The 26,388-nt window shown below is 39.9% G+C and overlaps 1 protein-coding gene and 1 long non-coding RNA gene across 2 annotated transcripts in view; both read right to left on the bottom strand.

Annotated features, from left to right (window-relative positions):
• Positions 1–160: 160 nt before the first annotated feature.
• LOC132659426 (uncharacterized) lies at positions 161–6,794 on the bottom strand. Its single transcript, XR_009599875.1, has 2 exons — positions 3,970–6,794; positions 161–636 (listed from the first exon to the last, which is right to left on the bottom strand). It is a non-coding gene; the product is annotated as an uncharacterized LOC132659426 (long non-coding RNA).
• A 7,018-nt stretch (positions 6,795–13,812) lies between these two features.
• The window catches only part of GLIPR1L2 (GLIPR1 like 2), a gene marked incomplete at its 3' end in the record, with an annotated part of 36,033 nt that continues 23,457 nt past the window's right edge, over positions 13,813–26,388 (bottom strand). The window contains exons 4-7 of the mRNA XM_060412449.1: positions 21,896–21,981; positions 14,362–14,388; positions 14,104–14,279; positions 13,813–13,998 (exon numbers count right to left, since the gene is read on the bottom strand). Of these exons, the coding sequence (XP_060268432.1) occupies positions 13,813–13,998; positions 14,104–14,279; positions 14,362–14,388; positions 21,896–21,981 (475 nt within the window). The remainder of the gene's footprint in view (positions 13,999–14,103; positions 14,280–14,361; positions 14,389–21,895; positions 21,982–26,388) is intronic.

Raw genomic sequence — 26,388 nt, 5'->3', positions numbered from 1 at the left:
GAGTGAACTCCGGGAGTTGGTGATGGACAAGGAGGCCTGGTGTGCTGCGATTCTTGGGGTCTCAAAGAGTTGGACACGACTGAGCGACTGAACTGAACCGAAATGAACTGAAAGTATGCATATTTAGATGTTTCATATAAATAAAACTTAAGAAACAAAATTGTTTTTAAATGCTTTATTATCATTGTTGTGAGTAAAGTACTTTCCTTTGTCTCTGACCCACAAGTATTACATTTTCTCTAAGTATCCTTGACTAAGTTGTTAACTTGCTGGCAGGATACAGTCTCAGACCTCTCATTATTTTTGACAGGAGTCCATTTCAAATTTTTTTCTTTATTCTTTTGTTGGTTTTGGAAGTGGATTCATTCAATAATTTGATCACTTCTTCTAAATTTTTGAATGTAGTGACAAAAAGTTACTCACATCCATTTATCTTTTTTTTAATTTCCCTAAATCTCTCGCAGCGTCCCTTGTTTATTCCTGATATTGGTGATTTTCGTTTTCTGTCTCTTTTGTTTTGATCAGCCTTGCTCATTGCAGGTAAGCTCAGCCAGGATGCCACCGGTTTAAAAGCTTCGGCCAACATCTGGTTTGGAAAGTTGAACCAGGCATAAAGAAAGGATGGAGAAATTTAACCTGTCAAACCAGAAACAAAAACAGGGAACTTATCAGTGGGCAGTGTCTGAGGTCATCTGACATCTAGAATCAGAGCCAGCAAAGATGAAGTCAGACATGTGAATAAGTGAGTTGCTACTGAAGAGTTCTTCTGTGAGGAGGATACTCCCACCGCAAGATTGTCACTGTCAACTTCAAGAATAGGTGTGGAAATAGGTTCACTTTGATTTAAAATAGAAAATAAAAACCAGAACTAAAACATATGCTATTTGTTATTTAAATTAAGATGCCAGTTACTTGTGTTGAGTTGCAGAGTTGTGCCAATACTAAATCACTGATAAACATGATTTACTTCATTAAGCTTGCATTAGCAGTTAGCCCAGGAGAAGCAGTCCACTAACACAGCTATTTTTTTTTGAGGTTGTTTTTAAAAAGGAGGGTTGCACAAAAGCTCATCTCCAGTGACTTAACTACAATGTTACATAATAATAAGTCCAAAGGTGGGGATTCCAGAGCTGCTGCAGTAGCAACACAATTCCAGCTCTTCCTGTTTTTCTGCTCAATCATCTTTAGCATGTGGCCTTTCTGCTCATGCTTCTTATCTCATGGTCACAAGACAGCTCCAGCTGTAGGTTCCTATTCCCATTCCAAGAATGAAGAAAAAGATGGCAGGAAGGGATGTTGCCCTTACTAGACTGGGGATACGATGACACTAGTTAGTTTCTGCTTTGTGTAGGAGGCTGAAAGAGAAAAGCGACTTTAACAGAAGTTACTCAGAGAGATTTCAGCAGCTCCAGTCAAGGGCTTATTATGGATTGCGTTGAGCCCCTTCAGAAGCTATGTGGGATCCCTAAGTCCATGAGCCTCAGAATGACATCTGGAAATGGGGCGCTTGCAGATCATCAAGTTAGGATGAGCTTGTTCGGATGGGCCCTAATTCAATATGACTAGTCTCTTTATTAGAAATGGGGAAGAGATACAGCGAGGGGGGTGCCATGTGAGGACACAGAGGCAAAGAGAGAGGAGGCCACATGAAGACGGAGGCAGAGACCCGACTCATGCTGCCACAAAGCAGGGAATGACCCAGGCTAGTAGACGCTGGGAGAGGGAAGGAAGCTTAATCTCCTTGAGGCTTCAGTGGGAGAACGGCCCAACCTATATGTTGACTTTGAACTTCTAGTCTCCAAAAATGTGAGAGAATTCTCTCGTTTTAAGCCACCAGCTTGTGGTATTTTGTTATAGCAGCCCTGGGAAACTAATGCAGTCTCCAGCTTGGATTTGAGGGATGTTAATTCTTGAGTTCCAGAACTTGAGAGGACAATAATAAAATAGAACCTGCTTAGAGGAAAGTTTCCTTGGGTATCATGCTGGTAGGGGGGCAACATAAACATTATTATACCCCTGTAAAGCCATCAGAAGTATAAATAGTAAAGAAATAATTAAACTCAAAGTACTGACATTTTTACAATAGGACATAGTTTTTAAGTTATTATGTTTATAAAAATACTGTTTTTTCTTGCTTTTAAGTTATATAAATAATTCAACAGAATACCTAAGGCTGCAATTATAATGTATTTTTTAAAGAGAGTTAAATATTTAATGTGTGTTTAATAAAACTGATGTTCATAATTTTGTTTATTAGAGTATAAATAATAAATATAGCATTAAAACAGGTACAGAATAACTTTTACTCAAAAATCCCTTTGATATTAAATAAACTATTAATTGAGACCATTAAGATTTCTTGGAAGGAATGATGCTAAAGCTGAAGCTCCAGTACTTTGGACACCTCATGCGAAGAGCTGACTTATTGGAAAAGACTCTGATGCTGGGAGGGATTGGGGGCAGGAGGAGAAGGGGACGACCCAGGATGAGATGGCTGGATGGCATCACGGACTCGATGGACATGAGTCTGAGTGAACTCCGGGAGATGGTGATTGACAGGGAGGCCTGGCGTGCTGCAATCCATGGGGTCGCAAAGAGTCGGACACGACTGAGCGACTGAACTGAACTGAACTGAACTGAACTTTTATTGAAGTCCTAATTATGCATAACTTATAAGACTATTAAGCTACAGTCAAATGTATACATATGCTTATATTACCTGGTTATAATACAGGAATGTATAATATCAAGACAGCAGGCATATCAAGGAAAATGCAAGAAATGTGGGGAAGGCCTCAAGGAAGAAATATAAAACATAGTGGAAAAGAATTTGAGAGGTAGAACAAAAATAGTGTCACCTAGAGGAAAGGAACTAAGAAATGAATACATAATTGCATTGAATAAATATGGAAATAAATCTTAAGAGTTGGAAAACTGCATTGAGAGGTGTCAATTTTCCCTAATTTTAATATAAATTGAATACAATCATGGACATGACTGATCGACTGAACAACAATCATAATAATGATAATCCCAATGAAAAATACCAGTGAGGTTTGTTTGTAACTTGACAATATATTCCCAATTCAGAAGATTGGAAATAGCAAAAAAATATTTTGAAAAAAGAAAGGATAAGGAAACAGTCCTCTGACAGAGCTGAGAAAATGTACTAGATTACTATAGTAAGAATAAGAAGAATCTTACCAGTTTAAGAATGAATAAATTGACCTCAAACTCCTCATATTCATTCTAGTCCTCTTATTCTATCCTAAGCAGGAATATTAAACTTCGTTAATCATATGTCATTGCACTGTTATTTGGAACAGAGCATTCAAAGGAAAAAAAAAAAAAAGTCCTAATACACATGGGTGTGATTTCTTTTCTATTTTTCTTCCATGCATGGGGACATCTCCCTCTGGAGTTCGTAGCACTTCCATCTTTACTCATATAGGATAGGCCTGGGATATACATGTGCTGTTTGTTTGCTTCTGTTTCCTCTGGTAACTAGCAGATGTGGATTTCAGTTTATCTAGTGGCAAATCCTGAGATCTAGGGATAGGTATTGAGGTGAGAAACTGCACAGGTCATAGCTGGTCATAGCTTAATCAAGCTCACTCTGCTTCCTTATTGGGAGCTTGGGGACAAAGTCTTTGCTAAAGAGTTTCTTTGCCCTCCATAATTCTCACACAGTGAGGGAATGCGTGTTGAGGAAGGGAAGAGCATGAGATGGCTGTGGTACCGCTAGATCTCTTGGTTAACATCATTTTAAGTGAAGTTGCTCAGTCGTGTCCGACTCTTTGTGACCCCATGGACGCAGGCTACTCTGTCCATGAGATTTTCTAGGCAAGAGTACTGGAGTGGGTTGCCATTCCCTTATCTTAGGGGTATCAATATTAGGATTCTCCAGAGAGACACAACCAATAGGACATATACAAATGCATAGAAAGGAATCCATTAGGATAGACTTACGTGAATACAGAGGTTGAGAAGTCTCCTGGCGTGCCATCAGCAAGCTGGAGGTTCAGGAAAGCAGGCAGTGCAGGGTTAGACCAGGTCTGAAGGCCTGAGAACTGGAGAAGCCAATGGGTGGGAAGTCCCCATCTGAGTGTGAGGGTCTGTGCATCAGGAGTGCTGATGTCTGAGGGCGGAGTGGAGAGAAGACCCAGCTCAAGAAGAAAGAAAATTTACCTTTCCTCCACTTTTTTTGTTGTTGTTGTTCTTTTGGAGCCCTCAGCAAATTGGATAACACTCATGCACGTTGGGGAAGGGATTTTTCACTCAGGCTGCCTGTTCAAATCTTCTGGACATACCTTCTCAGCATGCATGCTCAGTCATGACCGACTCTTTGTGACCCCATCGACTATAGTCAGCCAGGCTCCTCTGTCCATGGAATTTTCCAGGCAAGAATCCTGGAGTGGGTTGCCATTTCCTCCTCCAACCCTCACAGAAACACCCAGAAATAATGTTTCACCTGCTATGTGGGCATCTCTTAGCCCAGTCAAGTTGACACATAAAGTTAACCATCATCTCAGTATAATCCATTTCTTACCAATAACCTAACTAGACAGATCAGAAATAAAATAAGAGTCCAAAAAATTGCAAGTGTTTACAGTGAAGTGAAGTCACTCAGTCATGTCCAACTCTTTGCAACCCCGTGGACTGTAGCCCACCAAGCTCCTCCATCCATGGGATTCTCCAGGCAAGAATACTGGAGTGGGTTGCCATTTCCTTCTCCAGGGGATCTTCCTGACCCAGGGATCGAACCTAGGTCTCCCGCATTGCAGGCAGACGCTTTAACCTCTGAGCCACAATCCTAGGTAGGCAAGTGTTTATAAGAATTTAATATATGGCAGCATTCTTACCAAACTATATTTTCTTGAAAACAGAGAAGAAAATATGTGAGAAAGTACTTGATGGTAAGAAGGGTGGAAAAACTCTTCATATTCTACATACGATTCAAAGATCCCTAGTTCACATTTAGTCTATTAAAGTCTCAGAGAATTCCTATAGTATACAGTAAAGAAATCTGTTTAACTTTTTAAATTCAGCATTTTCAAGTGCATAAATTTCAAATCAAAATGAAATGGAGTTGGAGAAAGGTCCAGAGGAGACCAGTGAACAAAGCAGAAGGGACTCAGGACCTGCTCTCTTCTCCTATCAACTGGTCACTTGTAGAAACCTTACACTTGAACAGTACTAGACTTTGTTAGCCCTTCTTAATGGGACTTATGTGGCAATGGGGCAAAAAGGAAGAACTTTCTCCCATGTCCCCATCAAGTTAGAAGTGAATTCAAGTAGTAGGGAAATTCTTTTGAGCAGGAACACCAATAGCCACCGTTATCCATATAACGTGTCAGAAAGAACACAAACATCCAATAAAAGGAGACAGGTAATAAAAAGAGCATTCACACAGTGGACTTTTTTGCAGCCATTAAAAAGTATTTAGATACGTGTTATTAATATGAGACAAGAACGCATAGTACATTGAGACTCCTTTCCCAAGAAGGGCATTATCAGGCAGTAAGACTAGTCTCTCCAGTGGGAGAGGATGGGCCTGAGAACCATTCTCTTGGAGTATACTGCATTTCACAAGGTCCACTAATGGTCTGCCATGTCACTGCTGATCTAAAGTGAGTCAGGATTTTTTCTCCCTTGAATTGCGATAACAGAATTCCCAGCCATTTTCTGAAAATGTAAGTTTAGATCGCCCATGTTCACAAAGCTTCAGCAACTCTCACTCTTGACCAAGATTCAGAAACAGAACCTCTTCACGGGCTCTCATTTTACTGTTTTTTCTTTATTACATCTCTACTTTCATAAAAAAATCAGCTTTGTTTTTAATCTGATTCATGGCTTCTAAACCAATCATCATGGCACCCTGCTATGCCAAATATACTTTTTATATAGGATTTAGAAACCATCTACAAAAGTAATGCTATTCTGTTTTACGTGAAAAATGTAGTTATTTACATAACGTAAGCCACTTTCAGATCTTCACCATTGTATTTAGGGACTTGGCATACATTTCAGTTGTTGCTGTTTAGTTGCTAAGTCGTGTCTGACTCTTTTGCGACCTTGTGGATTGTAGCCTCTGGCTCAGGGATTTCCAGGCTCCCCTGTCCATGGGATTTCTCAGGCAAGAATATTGGAGTTCTTCTCCAGGGGAGCTTCCCGACCCAGGGATCAAACCCATATCTCCTGCATTGCAGGCAGATTCTTACCCCTGAGCCATCAGGGAAACCCAAATATTTAATAGGTCTAGGTAATGTAAGTACTCATATAGATAAAGTACTGAATTCAGTTTTATGAGAGCAAGTTTACTGCATGGATTATGTTTCAACAGCCAACAGTAAAATCACCCATATCACTTATCTTCAAGTTCATGCATCCTCCTACTTCCATTTAAGTGGAGGACTTGAGATAGCATTGGCTCACTAACACTTTGTCAATATCTATCGAATAAGTGTCCTGAGTCTGTCACACTCTTTTTCAAGCCCTTAGTCAAATCAAGGGCACATAGAAAACCAACTTGGTATCACAGTATCATCTCTGTCCCCTTTTTATCTGAGAGTTTTCCCTACAGAAATATATCCATATGGATATGAAGTCTTGGTGTCATTTCTGCTACTTTGCACAACTGCTGTTAATAACAATGTAAATGGACTGACAGATAAACAAGGCACAAATGCGGGAGAACATCAGTTTTTACTCACGTAAAGGACATAAAAGAATTTTAGGATATATGGCAGAGAGCAGCCACATTCTCCAGGACCAAAGAGTGAAAACTTCCTAGTGCTAAGCCTCACCAGCAGATGCATGGTTGCAGAGGTTAAAATATAAATGATGGAAGGACTAGAAGTCTATCTGTTTTCTTCTGGCCTAGTCATCTACTGGGGTATACCTGCACGTAATGCTATATAGATACTTGCTAGAGATGACCTTACCAGGGTCAGGAGCATTTCTGTAGTTTTAGTTTTATAGTGCTGAATGGAATACACAGTGCTTTAATAAGGAATCAAATGCTCATCCATCACCCCAGCCTGTCCGTGCTAGAATATCTGGTTAAAGTACATTCCTGAACTCAGTGCCATGGAAACAGAACAAGAGTAACCTCCCCATACATCTCTGGGATTCATACTAATAATCCCTTGAGCTAGCTCAAGGAGTTCACCTGTGGCTTGCATATGAAAAATAAAAACAAGTATTCTAAGTACATAGGCTGTGTGGTTCTAGGAGGGCCAAAAACAAAGATACGGAAATACTACTTAAGATGAAACTATTCCTTTGACCACATGATGATACAAAGAACATCTATGGATTGAGTTTTTGTTCATGCTATTTCAAATAAAGAAAACCCTTAATTAAAATAACTTTGTAGTAAGAATGTCCTTCAGTTGATACAGTTAGAGAAATTGAATTTGAAATAACCTAATAAAATAGAAAAATCTACTGAATGGAATTAGAATATATTCTGAAAAAACAAAACAAACGGTTCATGTGGGATGAAAATAGGCACCAGGGACAACAGTCTTTCCCTGTTTCTCTCTGTTGGGATTTCATCTTTCTTTCCATGTGGTATGCTGTATAGCCTCAGAGCCTCATATACTAAAATTTTAGCCAGCAATGAGGATCTGCCTCAAATGTCTGCCTGGACCCCCTAAACCAAAGACCATGCCTGGACCCAGCTGTGGTCAGTGGACCATCACTCAAACTCAGGAGCCAGAATCACAATAATGACACCGTTAACAGTTTGGACCAGGTGATTCTTTACCGCAAGGGCTGCCTGTGCACTTTGGGATGCGGAGCAGCATTTCTGGCCTCTAACCATAGATACCAGCAGCACCTTCCTGGTTGTAACCATCAAAAATGTTTCTAGGCATTGTCACATGTCATGGGTGGTGAGGTGGCAAAATTGCCCCCAGTTAAGAACCCCTGGCCTACAGCAATCATACTCCATGAAACCACCAGAGGATATGTTGAAGAGCAGATGTACAAGAGTGGAAGTTACACGTATAGATATATATCAGGTTTGTCACAGCGGGAACAGAACACGGTATCCTGAAGAATGCTTACTTATAAATGCATCAGAATGTTCAGAAATCAATTTGTTCTCAGCCCTAGAGTGAACCACTTCACAAGTGCAGTTTCCTCAGTTTAAAAGTAGAAGCAACACCAACTACAGAGAGTGGCTTTGAGTATTAAATAATTATGTAAAGCACTTTGGAAACTATGAAATGGCCCATAAATATAAGATAAGAATAATAAATGAAATCTCTGTGGTCCACTGGGGAAGGGAATGGCAAACCACTTCAGTAGTCTTACCTTGAGAACCCCATGAACAGTATGAAAAAAGAAAAAAGATATGACACTGAAAGGTGAACTCTCCAGATTGGTAGGTGCCCAATATGCTACTGGAGAAGAATGGAGAAATAACTCCAGAAAGAACTGAGAGAGTCAATTCCTAGGCAGACTGATAGGAAGCTGAGGGTCCCCAAGGAGGAGGTGGGGTCTGGGGCTCTCGAAGAGGAAACAGGGGTCTGGAGTTCTCAAGGAGGAGGAAACAAACATCTATTTTTTTTTTCCTCTACATTCCTTAGTCTTAGTCACATGAAATGCCTTTTTCATTAAGCCTGGAACGGATGATTACACAACAAACAGCTCAGTTTAAACTCTGTACTAGGGATTGTATAACAACAATGTGTCCTGCTTGAGCACAGTTTCTCCTTCCTGAAAACCTTCTGACTAATCCTGATATTTTAGAATGTATATTATGGGAGTGGTCTGGTAAGATCTTTCTATCGTTAGCTTCTAATCCTGTTACCTTAAAATGTAAATTGTGGGAGTGATACGAAGTGAAGTGAAAGTCACTCAGTCATGTCCCACTCTTTGCAACCCCATGGACCATACAGTCCATGGAATTCTCCAGACCAGAATACTGGGGTGGGTAGCCTTTCCCTTCTCCAGGGGATCGTCCCAACCCAAGGGTCGAATCCAGGTCTCCTACATTGCAGGTGCATTCATTACCAGCTGAGCCACCAGGGAAGCTCAAAAACTGGTCTCAAAGTGAAGAAATTGTGGGAGTGGGTATGGTAAAATTTTTACAACCTTGAGATTTTTGATTTATTGTAATAACCAATTTAAAAAGTATATAACTCCTTAGCTTAGACTAATGCGGGGGGGGGGGGAACCTCTCTGTCCCTCTTCTGAAGTCTGTGTCAGAAGCTTTCTCTGTCCCTTTCATACTTTAATAAAACTCTGCTACACAAAAGCACCTGAGTGATCAAGCCTGGTCCCTGGTCCTGAAGCTAAATCTTTTCCGGAGATCATGAATCTGATGCCATTCACTAAGCTCTCAGAATGAAGAGATGGAGTCAAAGTGAAAACAACATCCAGTAGTAGATGGGACTGGTGATAGAAGCAAGGTCCGATGCTGTAAAGAGCAATATTGCATAAGAACCTGGAATGTTAGGTCCATGAATCAAGACAAATTGGAAATGGTCAAACAGGAGATGGCGAGAGTGAATATCGACATTTTAGGAATCAGCAAACTAAAATGGACTGGAATGGGTGAGTTTAATTCAGATGACCATTATATCTACTGTAGGCAAGAATCCCTTAGAAGCAATGGAGTAACCCATATAGTAAAAAGAGTCTGAAATGCAGTACTTGGATGCAGTCTCAAAAACAACAGAATGATCTCTGTTCATGTCCAAGGCAAAGCATTCAATATCGCAGTAATCCAAGTCTATGCCCCAACCAATATTCTGAAGAAGCTGAAGTTGAATGGTTCTATGAAGACATTCAAGACCTTCCAACACCCCCCCCCCACCAAAGATGTCCTTTTCATCCTAGAGGACCAGAATGCAAAAGTAGGAAGTCAACAGATACCTGGAGTAAAGGCAAGTTTGGCCTTGGAGTACAGAATGAAGCAGGGTAAAGGCTAACAGTTTTGCCAAGAGAATGCACTGGTCATAGTAAACACCCTCTTCCAACAACACAAGAGAAGACTCTACACATGGACATCACCAGATGGTCAACACTGAAATCAGATTGATTATATTCTTTGCAGCCAAAGATGGAGAAGCTCTATACAGTCAGCAAAAACAAGACCAGGAGCTGACTGTGGCTCAGATCATGAACTCCTTATTGCCAAATTCAGACTTAAATTGAAGAAAGTAGGGAAACCACTAGACCATTCAGGTATGATCTAAATCAAATGTCTTATGATTATACAGTAGAAGTGACAAATAAATTCAAGGGACTAGATCTGATAGACAAAGTGCCTGAAGAACTATGGACTGAGGCTCGTGACATTGTACAGGAGACAGGGATCAAGACCATCCCCATGGAAAAGAAATGTAAAAAGCAAAATGGTTGTCTGAGGAGGCCTTACAAGTAGCTGAGGAAAGAAGTGAAAGGCAAAGGAGAAAAGCAAAGATAAACCAATTTGAATGCAGAGATCCAAAGAACAGCAAGGAGAGAGAAGAAAGTTTTCCTCAGTGATCAATGCAAAGAAATAGAGGAAAACAATAGAATGGAAAAGACTAGAGATCTCTTCAAGAAAATTAGAGATACCAAGGGAATATTTCATGCAAAGATGGGCTCAATAAAGGACAGAAATGGGATGGACCTAACAGAAGCAGAAGATATTAAGAAGAGGTGGCAAGATACCAGAAGACTATACAAAAAGGATCTTCATGACCCAGATAACCATGATGGTGTGATCACTCACCTAGAGCCAGACATCCTGGAATGCAAAGTCAAGTGGGCCTTAGGAAGCATCACCATGAAAAAAGCTAGCGGAGGTGATGGAATTCCAGCTGAGCTATTTCAAATCCTGAAAGATGCTGCTGTGAAAATATGCCAGCAAATTTGGAAAACTCCACAGTGGCCACAGGACTAGAAAAGATTAGTTTTCACTCCAATCCTAAAAAATTGCAGTGCCAAAGAATGCTCAAACTACTGCACAATTGCACTCATCCCACACACCAGCAAAGTAAATGCTCAAAATTCTCCAAGCTACACTTCAACAGTACGTGAACTGTGAACTTCCAAATGTTCAAGCTGGATTTAGAAAAGGCAGAGGAACTAGAGATCAAATTGCCAACATCCGTTGGATCATTGAAAAAGCAAGAAAGTTCCCCCCAAAATGCCTACTTCTGCCACAAAGCCTTTGACTGTGTGAATCACAACAAACTGGAAAATTCTTCAAGAGACAGGAATACCAGACCATCTAACCTGCCTCCTGAGAAATCTGTATGCAGGTCAAGAAGCAACAGTTATAACTGGACATGGAACAACAGGCTGTTTCCAAATTGGGAAAGGAGTTCATCAAGGCTGTATATTGCCACCTTGCTTATTTAACTTATATACAGAGGACATCATGTGAAATGCCGGGCTGGATGAAGCACCAGCTGGAATCAAGACTGCTGGGAGAAATATCAATAACCTTAGATATGCAGATGACACCACCTTCATGGCAGAAAAGCAAAGAAGAACTAAAAAGCCTCTTGATGAAAGTGAAAGAGGGGAGTGAAAAAGTTGGCTTAAAACTCAACATTCGAAAAACTAAGATCATGGCATCTGGTCCCATCACTTCATGGCAAATAGATGGGGAACAATGGAAACAGTGACAGTCTTTATTTTTTGGGCAGATGGTGACTGTAGCCATGGAATTAAATGATGCTTGCTCCTTGGAAGAAAAGCTATGACCAACCTAGACAGCATATTAAAAAGCAGAGATATTATTTTGCCAACAAAGGTCCATCTAGTCAAAGCTATGGTTTTCCCAGTAGTCATGTATGGATGTAAGAGTTGGACTAGGAAGAAAGCTGGGTGCCAAAGAATCGATGCTTTTGAACTGAGGGGTTGGAGAAGACTCTTGAGAGTCCCTTGGACAGCAAGGAGATCCAATCAGTCAATTCCAAAGGAAGTCATTCCTGAATATTCATTGGAAGGACTAATGCTGAAGCTCCAATATTTTGGCCAGCTGATGGGAAGAACTGACTCATTGGAAAAGATCCTGATGCTGGGAAAGATGGAAGGCGGGAGGAGAAGGGAAAGGCAGAGGATGAGATAGTTGGATGGCATCCCTGACTCCATGAACATGAGTTTAAGTAAGCTCTGGGAGTTGGTGTAGAACAGGGCAGCTGGTATGCTGCAGTCCACAGGGTTTTAAATAGTTGGACCCGACTGAGTGACTGAACTGAACTGAACTGAAAATCACTGTGGAGAACCAGTTCTTTTTCCTACTGCAGGCTTTTTCTCAGGAGGCTGAGTAGAAAAGATGCTGACTTCATGGAAATTATACATATGTATATAAAACTATATATAAACATGTAAATATACATAATTGTATATTAATTAGTATATATTATAATATATAAAAATTATGTATATAATGCTGAATTCTTATATAACAAAAAAGCACAAGTGAAAAGAAATAAGCAAAAAAGCAGAAACTATCAAATATAAACTATCAAATACAACAAGCAAATTCATTGCTTTTTTGTATAATTCTCCAGTCCCATTTAAGAACAGGTTTTTAATATAGTGGGCCTCCGTTGTGACTCAGCTGGTAAAGAATCATCCTGCAATGTGGGATATGTGGGTTTGATTCCTGGGTTGGGAAAATCCCCTGGAGAAGGGAAAGGGTACCCACTCCAGTGTCCTGGCCTGGAGAATTACATGGACTGTATAACCTGTGGGGTCACAAAGAGTTGGACACAACTGATCGACTTTCACTTTTAATATAATACAGTTAAAAAATAAAAAGTTTACACCATTGGATGTACTTTTCTTGTGTTAGGTATTTTTACTCAGTTCATTTATTAGTACTACAAGTGGTAAGTAATTAATTTATATTAGTAACTTATGAACTTTTACTATATATAATAAGTAGATAACTATTATAAAAATTTTATTTTATTTTTAACATAAATTTGGAAGCAGCCAGATTGCTGATACAACTAATTAAACTTTTGACATTTATTAGCCCTTGGTGTCAACAAATTATATAGTCTCGTAAAGAATTACAGTAAAGATTTTGAAATACTGAGCATGAAGTAGAAATAAAAAATTTCCCTGCTAACAGCATGTACAAATACCACTTACACCATTCTAAACACATATACTACAAAGATACATAATGGTATTAGAAGTCTTGATAACACATGGGAAGTATCGCCACCATTATCACCACCACAAGTAACAATTATGATAGGAGTGATAAAAACAACAAAATCGAAAGTTATCAAACGGTTGTCCTGAACTTGGAATGGTCCTAAGTACATTACATGTATAATCTTATTTAATACGTGAGAAATTTTTTAACCCATTTAAAAAATATTTAAAATACAGAGATAGAAACATGTTTAGAAAGTAGAAATCTCATCTTTTATCAGAATAATACAGTGAAAGCTTAAGATTAATTAGACTGGTCAAATCTGTTTTTAGTATTTTCTGTCATCATGTCTTTATTTGTTCTTAGTGTGCAAGAAGTTGGTTTATAGTGCCTACTACAAAATACATGTTTGTTTGTTTGGTTTTCAAATTAAAGTTTTTTCAATAAATGTGGGAAAGAGAAGGGAATAAAAGGTATTACAGTAGTGGTTTGTGCATATTATTTTTTGTTAAAGCTCGGTGGGTTTTTTTCTCCAGTGTATTTTATTTTGTTTTGTATTTTTTGTCTTTTTAAAATATTACAATTTTATCGTATGACAGTGGTAAGTCTTATCCCTCTTCTTCCCCCTCCTCTCCCCCCTCCTCTCCCCCCTCCTTCTCTTCCTCCGCTCCCTCCTCTCCCCCCTTCTCCTCTTCCTCCTCTTCTTCCTCTTCCCCTTCTCCCCCCCCCTCCTCCTCTTCTTCCTCTTCCCCTTCTCCCCCCTCCTCCTCCTCTTCTTCCTCTTCCCCTTCTCCCCCCCCCTCCTCCTCTTCTTCCTCTTCCCCTTCTCCCCCCTCCTCCTCCTCTTCTTCCTCTTCCCCTTCTCCCCCCTCCTCCTCCTCTTCTTCCTCCTCCCCTTCTCCCCCCTCCTCCTCCTCTTCTTCCTCCTCCTCCTCCACCTGCTTCTCTTTCTTTCCCTCTTTTGCTGGCCTAGTTTCCACAGGGGTAAAAACCATCTCTTCTTCCACTAATATATTTGGAAAATAAGACTGTATTATCAAGACAATTGTGGCACTCAGTGAAAAACACATCATTCTCAGAAATAAAATCAATAAGCACAGCGGATCACATACAATTGGTCGGGGTACTTCCCATCTTGGATACCAATATCGGTAATCTGTAAATAAAGAAGTAATTGAAAGCTGGATTTCACATGAAGTAGTTAAATCGTTCAAGAAACAAAGGACAACAATACATACATATGGCTTGGTCACGATCTGCATTGCCTAGAAAGAAAAAGAAAGTTCACAAAGAATTACATACAATTTCTTCTTTTTCTAGAATACAAGATACTTTTTCCAACAATAATAATGTATTCTTCTAGTTTTCAGGTACCATACCCTCATCTTTGATGTCCCCCCTTCAACCAGTAGCCAATTGTAAGGTACAACATATTTCTTTCAATAGATTCTCCTGGTCTGCTAGAGAAAGCATGGAAGTATAGGAAGAAGAGGTATGGATTCCAGTACTTATTCTGTTTTTTAATCATCCTGTCAGCTTATATAAAACACTTCACTTCTTCTTTCCAAAGACTGTTCCAGCTTCAACATTCTAGAATTCCATAACATCCTTTTTAAAAAATGAAGTACAGTTAATTTAATATTGTGTTAGCTTATTTTTAATCTTTCTTCTCCCCACACCCCCCAAGATCATTCAAAATTAGTCCTCTGAATTTATTCATTTTTCTCATTTAATTCTTATTTTCAGAAGCTTTTGGTTGCTCTTCATCTCACAGATGGCAAGGTTAACTACAGAGCCTGGTACTCCTTGTTTTTGCTATCTAGCCCAATGCTATCACAATATGTTTCAGGAAATAAATTTCCTTTCCTTTGCTCCTTTGGGCAGAGAAGTTCAAACAATCACTCCCAGATTCCACTAGGAAGGAGACTGGAAGGGTAAATGCAGTTTCACCCATAGATACCTTAATGTCAACCAGGACTTTGTCTTGCAATGATGCAAATCTTAGAGGAAAATTTATAAATCACTCCTCAGGCACCTTGGAGATGAACTGAAGTTATCTGTTGGATTTCTGAAGCTATGTTAGCCTTCTGTGTTTGGTATTATTTATTACTTCATATTTTATGAAATAATTTCTATTTTAGAAAATCTTTTACTGGGACTTCCCTCGCAGTCCTGTGGTTAAGACTCCACGCTTTACATTGCAGGGTCTGAAGGTTCAATCCCTGGTAGGGTAGCATGTAAGATCTCACACGCTACGCAGTCTGTATGTATTTTCTCTACTTCCTTCTGTGTGAAAATGAAAGTGAAAGTCAAAGCCGCTCAGCCGTGTTCAACTCTTTGTGACCCCACGGACTTCTCCAGGCTGCAATACTGGAGTGGGTAGCCTTTCCCTTTCCCAGGGGATCTTTCCAACCCAAGGATCGAATCCAGGTCTTCCGCATTGCAGACAGATTCTTTACCAACTGAGCCACAAGAATACTGGAGTGGGTAGCCTATCCCTTCTCCACGGGATATTCCTGACCCAGGAATCAAACCAGGGTTTCCTGCATTGCAAGCGGATTCTTTACTAACCGAGCTATGAGGGAAGCCCTTTGGTGTATGTGTATTTATTTTTAGCTTATTTTGAGCAACGATGCAATCAGTACATTTCTTTGTATCTTTAGTTCTCATCACGAATTTTCATTGGTTACATTCTTCTTTTACTTTTGTACTTGATTTAAATTTAAATTTACTAACATCACTATTGTTTGACTTATCATCTATGAATAATATGTTTTGACCCCTGGCTATAAAAGATGATGAAATTAAGCTCATTTTTTCCTACCTCTCTCTTCTCTTGCCAAGTTTTATGAATTATATTATTTGTCTATCACCAGATTTTATTACCCATACAGTTTATCATTATAACCTTCAGGTTTGTTTTAATCTTTGTCTATCAATTAAGATTCAGTGCTTGAGGAGAGTTCTTTCAGTGCAGTGTTTTGCTTTACCATTTATCTTTTTTGGTGAAAGTCATTCTCTAGTAGTTTATTGAAGTGCTTATGAGAACTATATTCCACAAGTTACTGCATGTTCCCACAGTATATGTCTATTTGTTTATATATGAAAGTTTGGGCTCTATACAAATTCCTGGTTGACACTTGTATTAAGGACAATGTAGGCATCACTCCACTGACCCTTAGGTTTTACTGTTATTGTAGAGAAGCTTGAGGCTGGTCTGGATTTTTCTCCTCTCTGCAGGATTTTCAGTTGCTAGTATGGCATTACTTCACATAAGTATATCAGTTGTGTCTGACCCTTGCAACCCATGGACTGCAGCCCACAAGGTTTCTCTGTCCAGGGGATTTTCCCAGTAGGAATACTGGAGTGTGTTGCCATTTCCTCCTCTAGGGGATCTTCCTGACCGCATCTCCTGCACTGCTGGCAGATTCTTTGCTGCTAAGCCACTGGGAAAGCCCCAAAGCTTTAGGTTTGAGTTTGCCAAAGACAAGACTGCTAGTGAAATTTGGACTATTTGAAAGAAGTAGAGACAATTATTCTTCAGAAGTGGCTGCTGGCTAAATGGATTTGAGATTCACAGTTACCTCTTGGGTAGAACAGGAAATTTTTGCTTTGCTGCTGAACGCCGAGACAGTTTGTGGGAGCTTTCTCAAAGACTCTTGAGAATTGCAGCAATCTTCTGGTGAGCGTTTGAGAATCATCTATTTTGGTGTCCCAGGCTGAGGTCTTCAGAGTCTGCTTCCCTGACATTTTAGCTATTTTCCCCTGCTTTTTCATGGCACCTTCTCTGATCCTCATGACCTGAGAGTTTACGGCATATTTCTCACTCTGAACACTGTATTGTCAGAATACTTAGAGTGGCCATTTTTTTTCTCTTTTCTTCAAAAAACAGTTTGACTGTTAAACTCTCTAATAAATGATTTTACATTTTTGCATAGATGCTTAAAGGATCCTTTTTTTCTTCTTACTTACTAGGCAATGTCCAGATGGTGACTACTTTCTGTCACTTTTTCTGGCATGTAGTATATACCTTTTTTCTTTACAAGGTTTTTATTTTATTTAAAATTGAAGTATAAGTGACATAAATCATTTGTTACAACACACAACATAATGATTTGACATTTGTATATTTTGTGACATGATCACTACAATAAGTCCAGTTTACATTCATTAGTATACATAGTTACAAATTTTTTTCTTAAAGAAATTTTAATATATACTCTCTTAACAACTTTCAAATATGTAATACAGTATTATAAACTATAGTCACCATGATGTCCACTATTACATCCTTATGACTTATTTATAGGTGGAGGTAGAATTTTGTGCTTTTGACCCTCTTCATCCATTTCATTCACTTGCCTCTGGCAATCACTAATCTATTCATATCTGCAAGCTTGGTTTTTTTTGGTTTGTTTGTTTGCTTTTAATTCCACATACAAGTGAGTTCATGTGGTATTTGTCTTTCTCTGACTTATATCACTTAGTGTAATGCCCTCAGAGTCCATTCATATTGTCACAAGTGGCAAGATTTCCTTCTTTTTCATGGATAAATAATACTGCATTGTACATATATATCACATTTTCTTTATCCATTTATCCACTAATGGACACTAAGGTTGTTTCCATATCTTGACTAGTATAAATAATGCTGCAATAAACATATCAGTGTATATATCTTTTCGAATTAGTGTTTTCATTTTCTTTGGACAAGTACCTACAAGTGGAATTGCTGGATCATATGAGAGTCCCTTGGACTGCCAGGAGATCCAACCAGTCCATTCTAAAGGAGATCAACCCTGGGATTTCTTTGGAAGGAATGATGCTAAAGCTGAAACTCCAGTACTTTGGCCACCTCATGAGAAGAGTTGACTCATTGGAAAAGACTGATGCTGGGAGGGATTGGGGGCAGGAGGAGAAGGGGACGACAGAGGATAAGATGGCTGGATGGCATCACCGACTCAGTGGAGGGAGTTGGTGATGGACAGGGAGGCCTGGCGTGCTGCAATTCACGGGGTCGCAAAGAGTCGGACGCGACTGAGCGACTGAACCAAACTGAACTGATGGTAGTTGTAGGCCTTCCCGGGTGGTGCAGTGGTAAAGAATCTGCTTGCCAATACAGGACATGCATGAGATGCGGGTTCAATCCCTGGGATGGGAAAAGCCTCTGAAGTAGGAAATGGTAACCCACTCTACTATTCTTGCCTAGAAAATTCCACAGACAGAGGAGACTGGCAGGCTATAGTCCATGGGGCCACAAGAATCAGACATGACTGAGTGTGCATGTGTGCACACACACACACACACACACACACTAGTTGTATTTTTAGCTTTGGAGGAACTTCCATATTATTTTCCATAGTGGCTACCCCAATTTACATTCTATAGTATGCACATTCAAGAATTTCTATTTCTGAAGTTTTTAGTTATTTCTTTAAATATCTATATATCTATCTATTCTCAGTTTTTAAATAAATCTGGACTTTGATTTATTTAAATATCTATGTATCTATCTATCCCCCGTTTTTAAACAAATCTGGATTTTGATTTATTTGGTGCCTCCTTGTGGCTGGTTTAGGTTATGCATCTTCGGTAGGAATACCACACAGGTGATGACATGCTCTCCTCATTGAATTCTCTTAGGTGGTGAAGGGTTTTGCTTCTGATACTTCCTGTTGCTGGTGATATCCACTTTGATCATTTTCTTAGGTTGTGTCTGCCAGGCTCCTCCATTGTGAAGTTAGTCTTTATCCCTAATGAAGTACTTCTATGAGGAGTTACTTCTGAACTATGCAAATAAACTGTTTCTCATATAACTTTTAATTTATTCACTTATTAATTTATATCAGTATGAATTATAGTATCCTGTTTTATCCAGTGAGTTATAATTGACTACTCTTATCATTATTTTGGTGCTCAAATTGTCCCAGGTTTGACCAGTAAAAGCCCTTTAAGATGGCTTCTGTGTCCTTTATGTTACATGCCTCCACCATTCTTTGAGCACTTCCTTGCTTTCAGGTAGAAAAAGATATTTTGGGTTTATTTAATGTTTCTCCTGCCCAGCCCCGGAATGTGACCTTTCTCCAGAGAGCCCTGGCTCCCTTTAGAGCAGACTGGAATCTAGGAACCAAGGTCTGAGTGCTATTGTGCTCCCTGCATCACTCAGTCGTGCCCGACTCTTTGCAGCCCCACAGACTGTAGCCCACCAGGCTCTCTGTCCATGGAATTCGCCAGGCAAGAGTACTGGAGTGGGTTGCCACGCCCTCCTCCACGGCATCTTCCCCACCCAGGGGTCAAACCTGCATCTCTTACATCTCCTGCACTGGCAGGCAAGCTCCTCACCACTAGCGCCACCTGGGAAGCCCCCGCTGCTTTAGCACTGAGAGGATGCTGTTCCAAGGCTGTCTCAGAGCTAGGGAATAAATGTATGTTGATACATACATATATAAATATTTACATCTATGTTTCTTTATATTTATTGAAACTCTTAAGTTCCAGTAACTCTAAATCATCCAAATCATCACCAAAAGATCTGGGCTTGTTTTCTTCCTTTCCGTATTCATACGCCATCCTCTGACAGGGAGAAAACCAGCTCCATTATCCTTAATCTATTTGCTTATTTGATCTACCCTCTAATATGCTTCTGGGCTTCCCTGGTAGCTCAGATGGTCAAGAATCTGACTGCAATGCGGGAGACCTGGGTTTGATTCCAGGGTTAGGAAGATGCCCTGGAAAAAGCAACGGCTAGCCACTCCAGTATTCTGGCCTGGAGGACTGTATGGACAGAGGAGTCTGGCAGGCTACAGTCCATATGGGGTCGCAAAGAGTTAGACATGACCGAGAGGCTTTCACTTTCACTTTCCAAAGTGCGTCTAATCTCCCATCACTGCTTCTACTCCCTCTTCTTGCTTGGACTCTGATACTCCACATCGGGGTGGTAGAGTTGCTAGATTCAGCAAATAAAAATATAGGATGCCTAGTTATATTCAAATTTCAGAAAACAACAGACACATTTTAGTATAAGTATAGCCTATGTAATGTTTGGGATATATTTATGCTAAAAATACTTTTGTTTTTCTGAAATTCAAATTTAACTGGATGCCTAGCATTTCAAAATTTTAAAATTGAAGTTCAGTTGATTTTAAATGTTGTGCCAATCTCTGTGGTACAGCAAAGTGTCTCAGTTAAACACATATATAAATTATGTTTTATATTCTTTTCCATTATGGTTTATCACTCAATATAGGATACTCAATATAGTTTCCTGTGCTATACATTGGGACCTTATTGTTTATCTATTTTAAATGTATAGCTTCCATCTACCAACCTCAAACACCCAGTCCATCTCTCTCCCTCCTCCTCTGGATGCCCAGCATTTAGTCTGGCAACTGACAGGCTGATCCTCTACTTGGATCCCTCTCCCACCCTGCTCAGACTCTGAAAGTTAGCTTTGGGCTTCTCCAACATATGGATTCCTTTCTTACCCCACTAGGGCTCTGACCGCTCCCGTGCCAAGCCACCTCCCCCAACATTAAATGCTTCCTCACCTAGTTTGGACTCTGATACCTAGTGTGAGGAGATTGCCCTCAAATGCGGAGGCCCCCTTAGCTGCTTCCTTTTTAACACCTCTCTTCAGGTCAGCCCTAGATGTGAATCTTCTCCCCATTCTGCCTGGGCTCCCACACAGGTCCAGCCCAGACCTCCAGGGATGCCTTCCACCCCCCCCCCCGGTCAGATGCTGACACACTGCCAGGCATCTCCCTCCCACCCCGGGTGGATCTGTCCCCACCGTGCCTGGACTGTGACACCACAGAGTGAGCCACTCCTGCACGGACATGCCACTACTCTGATCTGGGGCCCCAAGCCTGATCTCCAGCAGGCACACTCACCTTACCCCACGAGGCGACTAGCTCTCCACACAAGGCCACACCCCGTGTGTCCTCACCCCACTTAGGCTCTCTCCTCACGCCCACCGCATCATTTATGCATTCCTTGTCTTCTTGCTTAGGTGCTAATGTGTCTCCCTCTGTGTGGATACCTACCTCTTTCTGACCTACCCAACGGTTTTAGGTCTGGATATTCCCAGGAAGAGAAAGGAAAAGGGAAGAGGAAGAGCAAGGTTTTTCATCTTGATTCAGATGAAGCGAGGGGAGAAATGTTACAGTGGATCACTCCAGCAGTGGCATTGTAATGAAACTGTTCACTAGTTTCTTTAACACAAAAGCATAATATGAATTTACTCCCTACCACATTCCTGTAAGCATCTTGGGTTATATGCTCTCATATTTAGAAAAATGAAAAGAAAAATTGATTAATAAAATATTTTCTAGTTTTATCTTCTGAATATTTTGGGGGGAAAACAAAAGGCTATTATATTAACCATTTGCTATTTTACTTCTTTTCTCTTTTTTATAAATGTTTTAGAATATCTTATTCTTTAGAGCAGTCATTCTCAAACAGGCTGATATTTCAGCAATTAGATGCAAAGCTTTTCTTCAGAGTAAAACTGTTAGTTCTCATTCTTTCTTTCAGGTATTTTAGTATGTCCTTAGGGGCAGGAATAAGAGTTAGAGAGGGCAGAAAAGGCTGTGCAGCTTAAAAAAGTCTAAAGATGATATGGTTTGATACCACCTTTGATAATATAACAATACCTTTCTGATCTAAGGAACAGTGTTAGCATGACAATGAAAGACTAGCGTTCACCACTTCCTTTTCTTGCCACTCAGTGCATTATGGAATGTTTTCATGTTTCAGGTATGTTCTTTCGCTTACTGCATAGAAAGTCTGTGCATCTGTCATAGCTGCTGCATTGAGAGCACATTAATCCTCGCTGATAAGGCCTTCTCGACAGACCTCCTCTACAAAAAAGTAGAAATGTCTTGTTAGAAAAAGTCTCCTGTCTCATGTTATCTAAATAATATGGCTACTGGATTTTTAGTTAATTTATAAAGGTGATTTCATTTAAAAAATGGACTCAAGAAAGTACTTAAATTGGATAGGTAATCTTCCCCCGTTTTCTCCCTATAAATACTCTCTTCTGAAACTAATTCCCATGACTCTTAAACAAAGTGTTGTAATTTAAATTTGAGGGAGTCTTAAAGCTTCTTTCATTTTAGTTTGTAGCAAAATTTTCCTTTAAAAAGTGGATGTTATAGAATGCTTCATAACTAATTGCTTTCTGGTCGGCATAACTATACAAAAAGCTATGTATGAATGATATATTGATTTTTTGGAGCATTTGCAAAATTCTGAAATGCCTATTATTCCAAAGAGCCAGCTGCATGGATTATTTTGAGGTAATCATGAAAAATATATAAGTGTATAAACAAGCAAATAAAGGAAAATGGGATTTTAGAAAGTTGGTTTAATCCATTGTACAGAGCACAGGGGAGAAGTTAAAAAAATATTACATCAATTGCCCAGAGCTAAGTTAGGAAACTGCTAAGTCGCTTTAGTCGTGTCCAACTCTGCAACCCTATGGACCATAGCCTGCCACGTTCCTTTGACCATGAGATTCTCCAGGCAAGAATATTGGAGTGGGTTGCCATTTCCTCTTCTAGGGCATCTTCCTGAGCCAGGGATCGAACCCAGGTCTTCTGCAATGCAGGCAGATTCTTTGCCATCTGAACGACCAGGGAAGCCCAAGTTAGGATGGTGGCCTAAAACAGGTATGAATTGGGAAGCATAGTTTAAAATATTTAGAATAAGAAGTAGAAGATAAACGGGGAAAAGATGTTTTTGAGTAAGGAGAGGGTCATTATTTGTGGCTATTTAAACAAGGCTGTTAACTCAGTGTATAGTTGCAAGTCATAAAAACAAACATTAGGCATTTAAGTCCTTGGCCATTCTGGGCCATTTAGAAGAATGACAAACCTTGGAAACAGACATTCAAAAACTATCCAATATCCTCGAATGGCAAACTTTCAAGTCCATCAAGGACATACAGAGATCTGTTGCTACTTGCAGATCATGTATCATTCTCTAGGGCTTCTCTGATAGCTCAAACAGGAAAGAATCTCCCTGCAGTGCAGGAGACCTGGTTTCAATCCCTGGTTCAGGAAGATCCCTTGGAGAACAGCATGGTAACCCACTCCAGTATTCTTGCCTGGAGAATTCAGACAGAGGAGCCTGGTGGGCTCCAGTCCATGCGGTTGCAAAAGACTGTTCCACAATCAAACCATTTCAAGGAGGAAATGGATTTTGTCTGGATCCCAGCCAAAATACTAGCCTTCAAGAAATCCAAACCTTTTTAAAACCTTTACCTAATATCCTACACTACTTTTATTGTGTTAACCCTTTTTCACTGAAAGAGATGCCTCCAACACAAAAAAGCTTATCCTGTTGTAAAACCAGGGATGGGGGAACCTTTTTTCCTGTACCAATACAGAGCTACTCGCTATAAAGATGGCCTTTAAACACCTGGAGCATAGGCCAATGACCCCATGACCGTAATGGCTGATAACTCTGGCCTAGAATAACTCTGAAAGGCAAATAAATACGTAAATAAATATATTAATTAATCAAAATAAATAAATTCACACTGTGCTAGAATACAGTGGGCCTTCTTTTTCAAAAATAAGATTATAAAGATATTTATATTAGGTAGTCAGAAATGCCAAGCTTTCATGTTAATCTTCCCCTTGTTCTGAGTTTCTAAAAAGTTTAACCTAGAGCAGTCTGAGTCTGAATCTACAGACTATTCCAATAAACTAGAGAAAAATACAATGCAATAAGTAGCCAAGATTATCATTCAGAGATTCTATCTGGCACTCCTGTACAAGTCCACAACTACAAATGGAATTACTAGACTGGATTAGAAGAAAACAACAGAAAAGTATAATTAGCAAAGTACATTGAAATTTCATAGATTTCCTGGCAATGCCTGAAGAAATAGATGATAGTAGAGACTTTAGACACCTGCCTTTGCTGAGAAGCAGCCCCGTGGTTCTCTGAGACCAAGTTATGACTCTGAACATTGTCCTGTGGAGCTTTTGTTAGACTCACATCTGGTCATATCGTTAGTTTATTGCTACCGACAGGATATGTGTCCATTCTTGCCCGGAAAATCCCATGGACGAAGGAACCTGGTAGGCTACAGTCCATGGGGTCGCAAAGAGTCAGACACGACTGAGTGACTACTTTCAGTTTCCACCCATGTTGCCTGGGTGGTCCAATGGGTAAACTCTTCCCATGCCCAACTTGAAATCCATTAGAAGACCATTATTCACATTTTATAAGAGATCTACACTGTTTCAGTGTGATGTAAACTTTCAATGCCTGCCACTTTGCTCGTAAAGGAGGGAATCCGGCTCCATGGACTGACATCAAGCAATTACAGCTTATAGGCAGATTCTTCTCTTCAAAGTTCTTCCTATGCAGACTCATATAGTCCGTATATTGTCCATGGAACAATAGCCAGAGTACATCAAATGAATGTTGATTTTTCTATATTATACAACCAGAATAACTAGGCCACCTATAATAGCTCCTTTCACTTTTACTCCATCCTTATAACATTGAGAAATGTCATAGTTCTGGCTTCTGATTCATATCCAGACATCTACAGGTTTCCAAGTAGACTTAAACAGCCTATCCCAATAAGTTAGAGAAAACTACAATGCACTAAGCCGCAAAGAAGATTATCTTTTAGAGTTTCTATCTGGCACTCCTTCTGATTCACCTATTTGTCTTTGCCAAAAACTTCATGACTACTTCTTGAACGTATTTAAGGTCAAGGTCAAGGTCAAGGACTCTGTTGTTTCCTGCCTCAAATTATCCCTGTATGTGCAAAGCTATCTCGATTTATATCTCTTCCTGTGAAAATCAGTTGGTCTCCTCCCTTCACTTTCACATCTTGCACTTAAAGGACTAGGAACCACAAACACCATGTAGCTGTACCAATCCTCTTATCTTCCCCAGGATACCATCTTCCTTCTGATCAGGCCTCCTTACTCACGTTGGTATCTGACTCACAGTTTGCTTTTCAGTCAAAATTTTGCCATCATCTACAAATTTGGGACCTAGATGATTACAGTATCCAATAACTTGGTCTCTATGTTACTGGATATCTTCACCATCATAAAACTTCCCAATGCTCCAAAACTGTCACTTTTGTAGCCACACTCTAGATCGTGTAATCTCCTAAAACGTCTCTACTTCTGAACTCACAAAAGTCACATATTCCACTCATTGACTGCAACCTCCTATCCTTCCAGGTTCTTAAGTCATTTACTCCTGTCACACTTGTCCATTAATTTCACTGGTTCCACAAGTCTACTTTCTTTCCTATTTTTAAAATCTCCCTATCCATCATGTTATCTCTTCTCGATTCAGTTTAGATTCATCAGTTTGCATACTCTTTAGCTAAAAACCTGAAACTCTCTTGCACTATTTTCCTTTACAGCCACCTGACAAAACCCGTGTTGGGAAAAGTGAAGGAATCTTACTGTCTGCATGCTCCATACCTGCTTCAGGGCTGCTGGGTGCTGCTGGAGGAAAATCATTAAATTAGGTAGAGAATATTTCTATCATTCTCTATTCAGCTTCCTCTCTCATTTTCCATAATAACTATTTCAAATCTTCCCAGTCCTCAAATGAAGAAGGCAATGGCACCCCACTCCAGTACTCTTGCCTGGAAAATCCCATGGACGGAGGAGCCTGGTAGGCTGCAGTCCATGGGGTCACTGAGAGTTGGACATGACTCAGTGACTTCACTTTCACTTTTCACTTTCATGCATTGGAATAGGAAATGGCAACCCACTCCAGTGTTCTTGCCTGGAGAATCCCAGGGACGGTGGAGCCTGGTGGGCTGCCATCTATGGGGTCGCACAGAGTCAGACACGACTGAAGCAACTTAGCAGTAGCATCAGTCCTCAAAATTCTCATTTCATTGTCTTCCCCTTTATTCTTAGGACATGATGTATTCTACTTCACAAAGAGACATAACAGCCCTTAGACTGGAACTTGAGAAGCTTTCTGTCACTAAATTTGAGAAATACATCTATTCCTTCTTTCTCTCCTTTCTGGGACAACTGAAGAATTGCTCCTCATCCTTTCTAAGGCTAATCTCTTTTAAACTCTTCTGCTTTCTCAGGGACTTTTATCTTTACATATACACCGCCTTTATTCTTCATAAAGAATTACTTTTATTCTGTGTTAGAGCCTTCATGTCAATATGTAAGTATGTTCACATCTTCTGTATTTTAACAATGAGACAAAATAAAAATAACAAACAGTTCTAAGTTCATTCCATCCTAGCACCAATT

This window comes from Ovis aries, chromosome 3, assembly GCF_016772045.2.
Source record: "Ovis aries strain OAR_USU_Benz2616 breed Rambouillet chromosome 3, ARS-UI_Ramb_v3.0, whole genome shotgun sequence".
Classification (NCBI taxonomy): Eukaryota; Metazoa; Chordata; class Mammalia; order Artiodactyla; family Bovidae; genus Ovis; species Ovis aries.
Note: the sequence above shows the minus strand (reverse complement) of the source record. Positions and strands in the feature narration are given on the sequence as shown.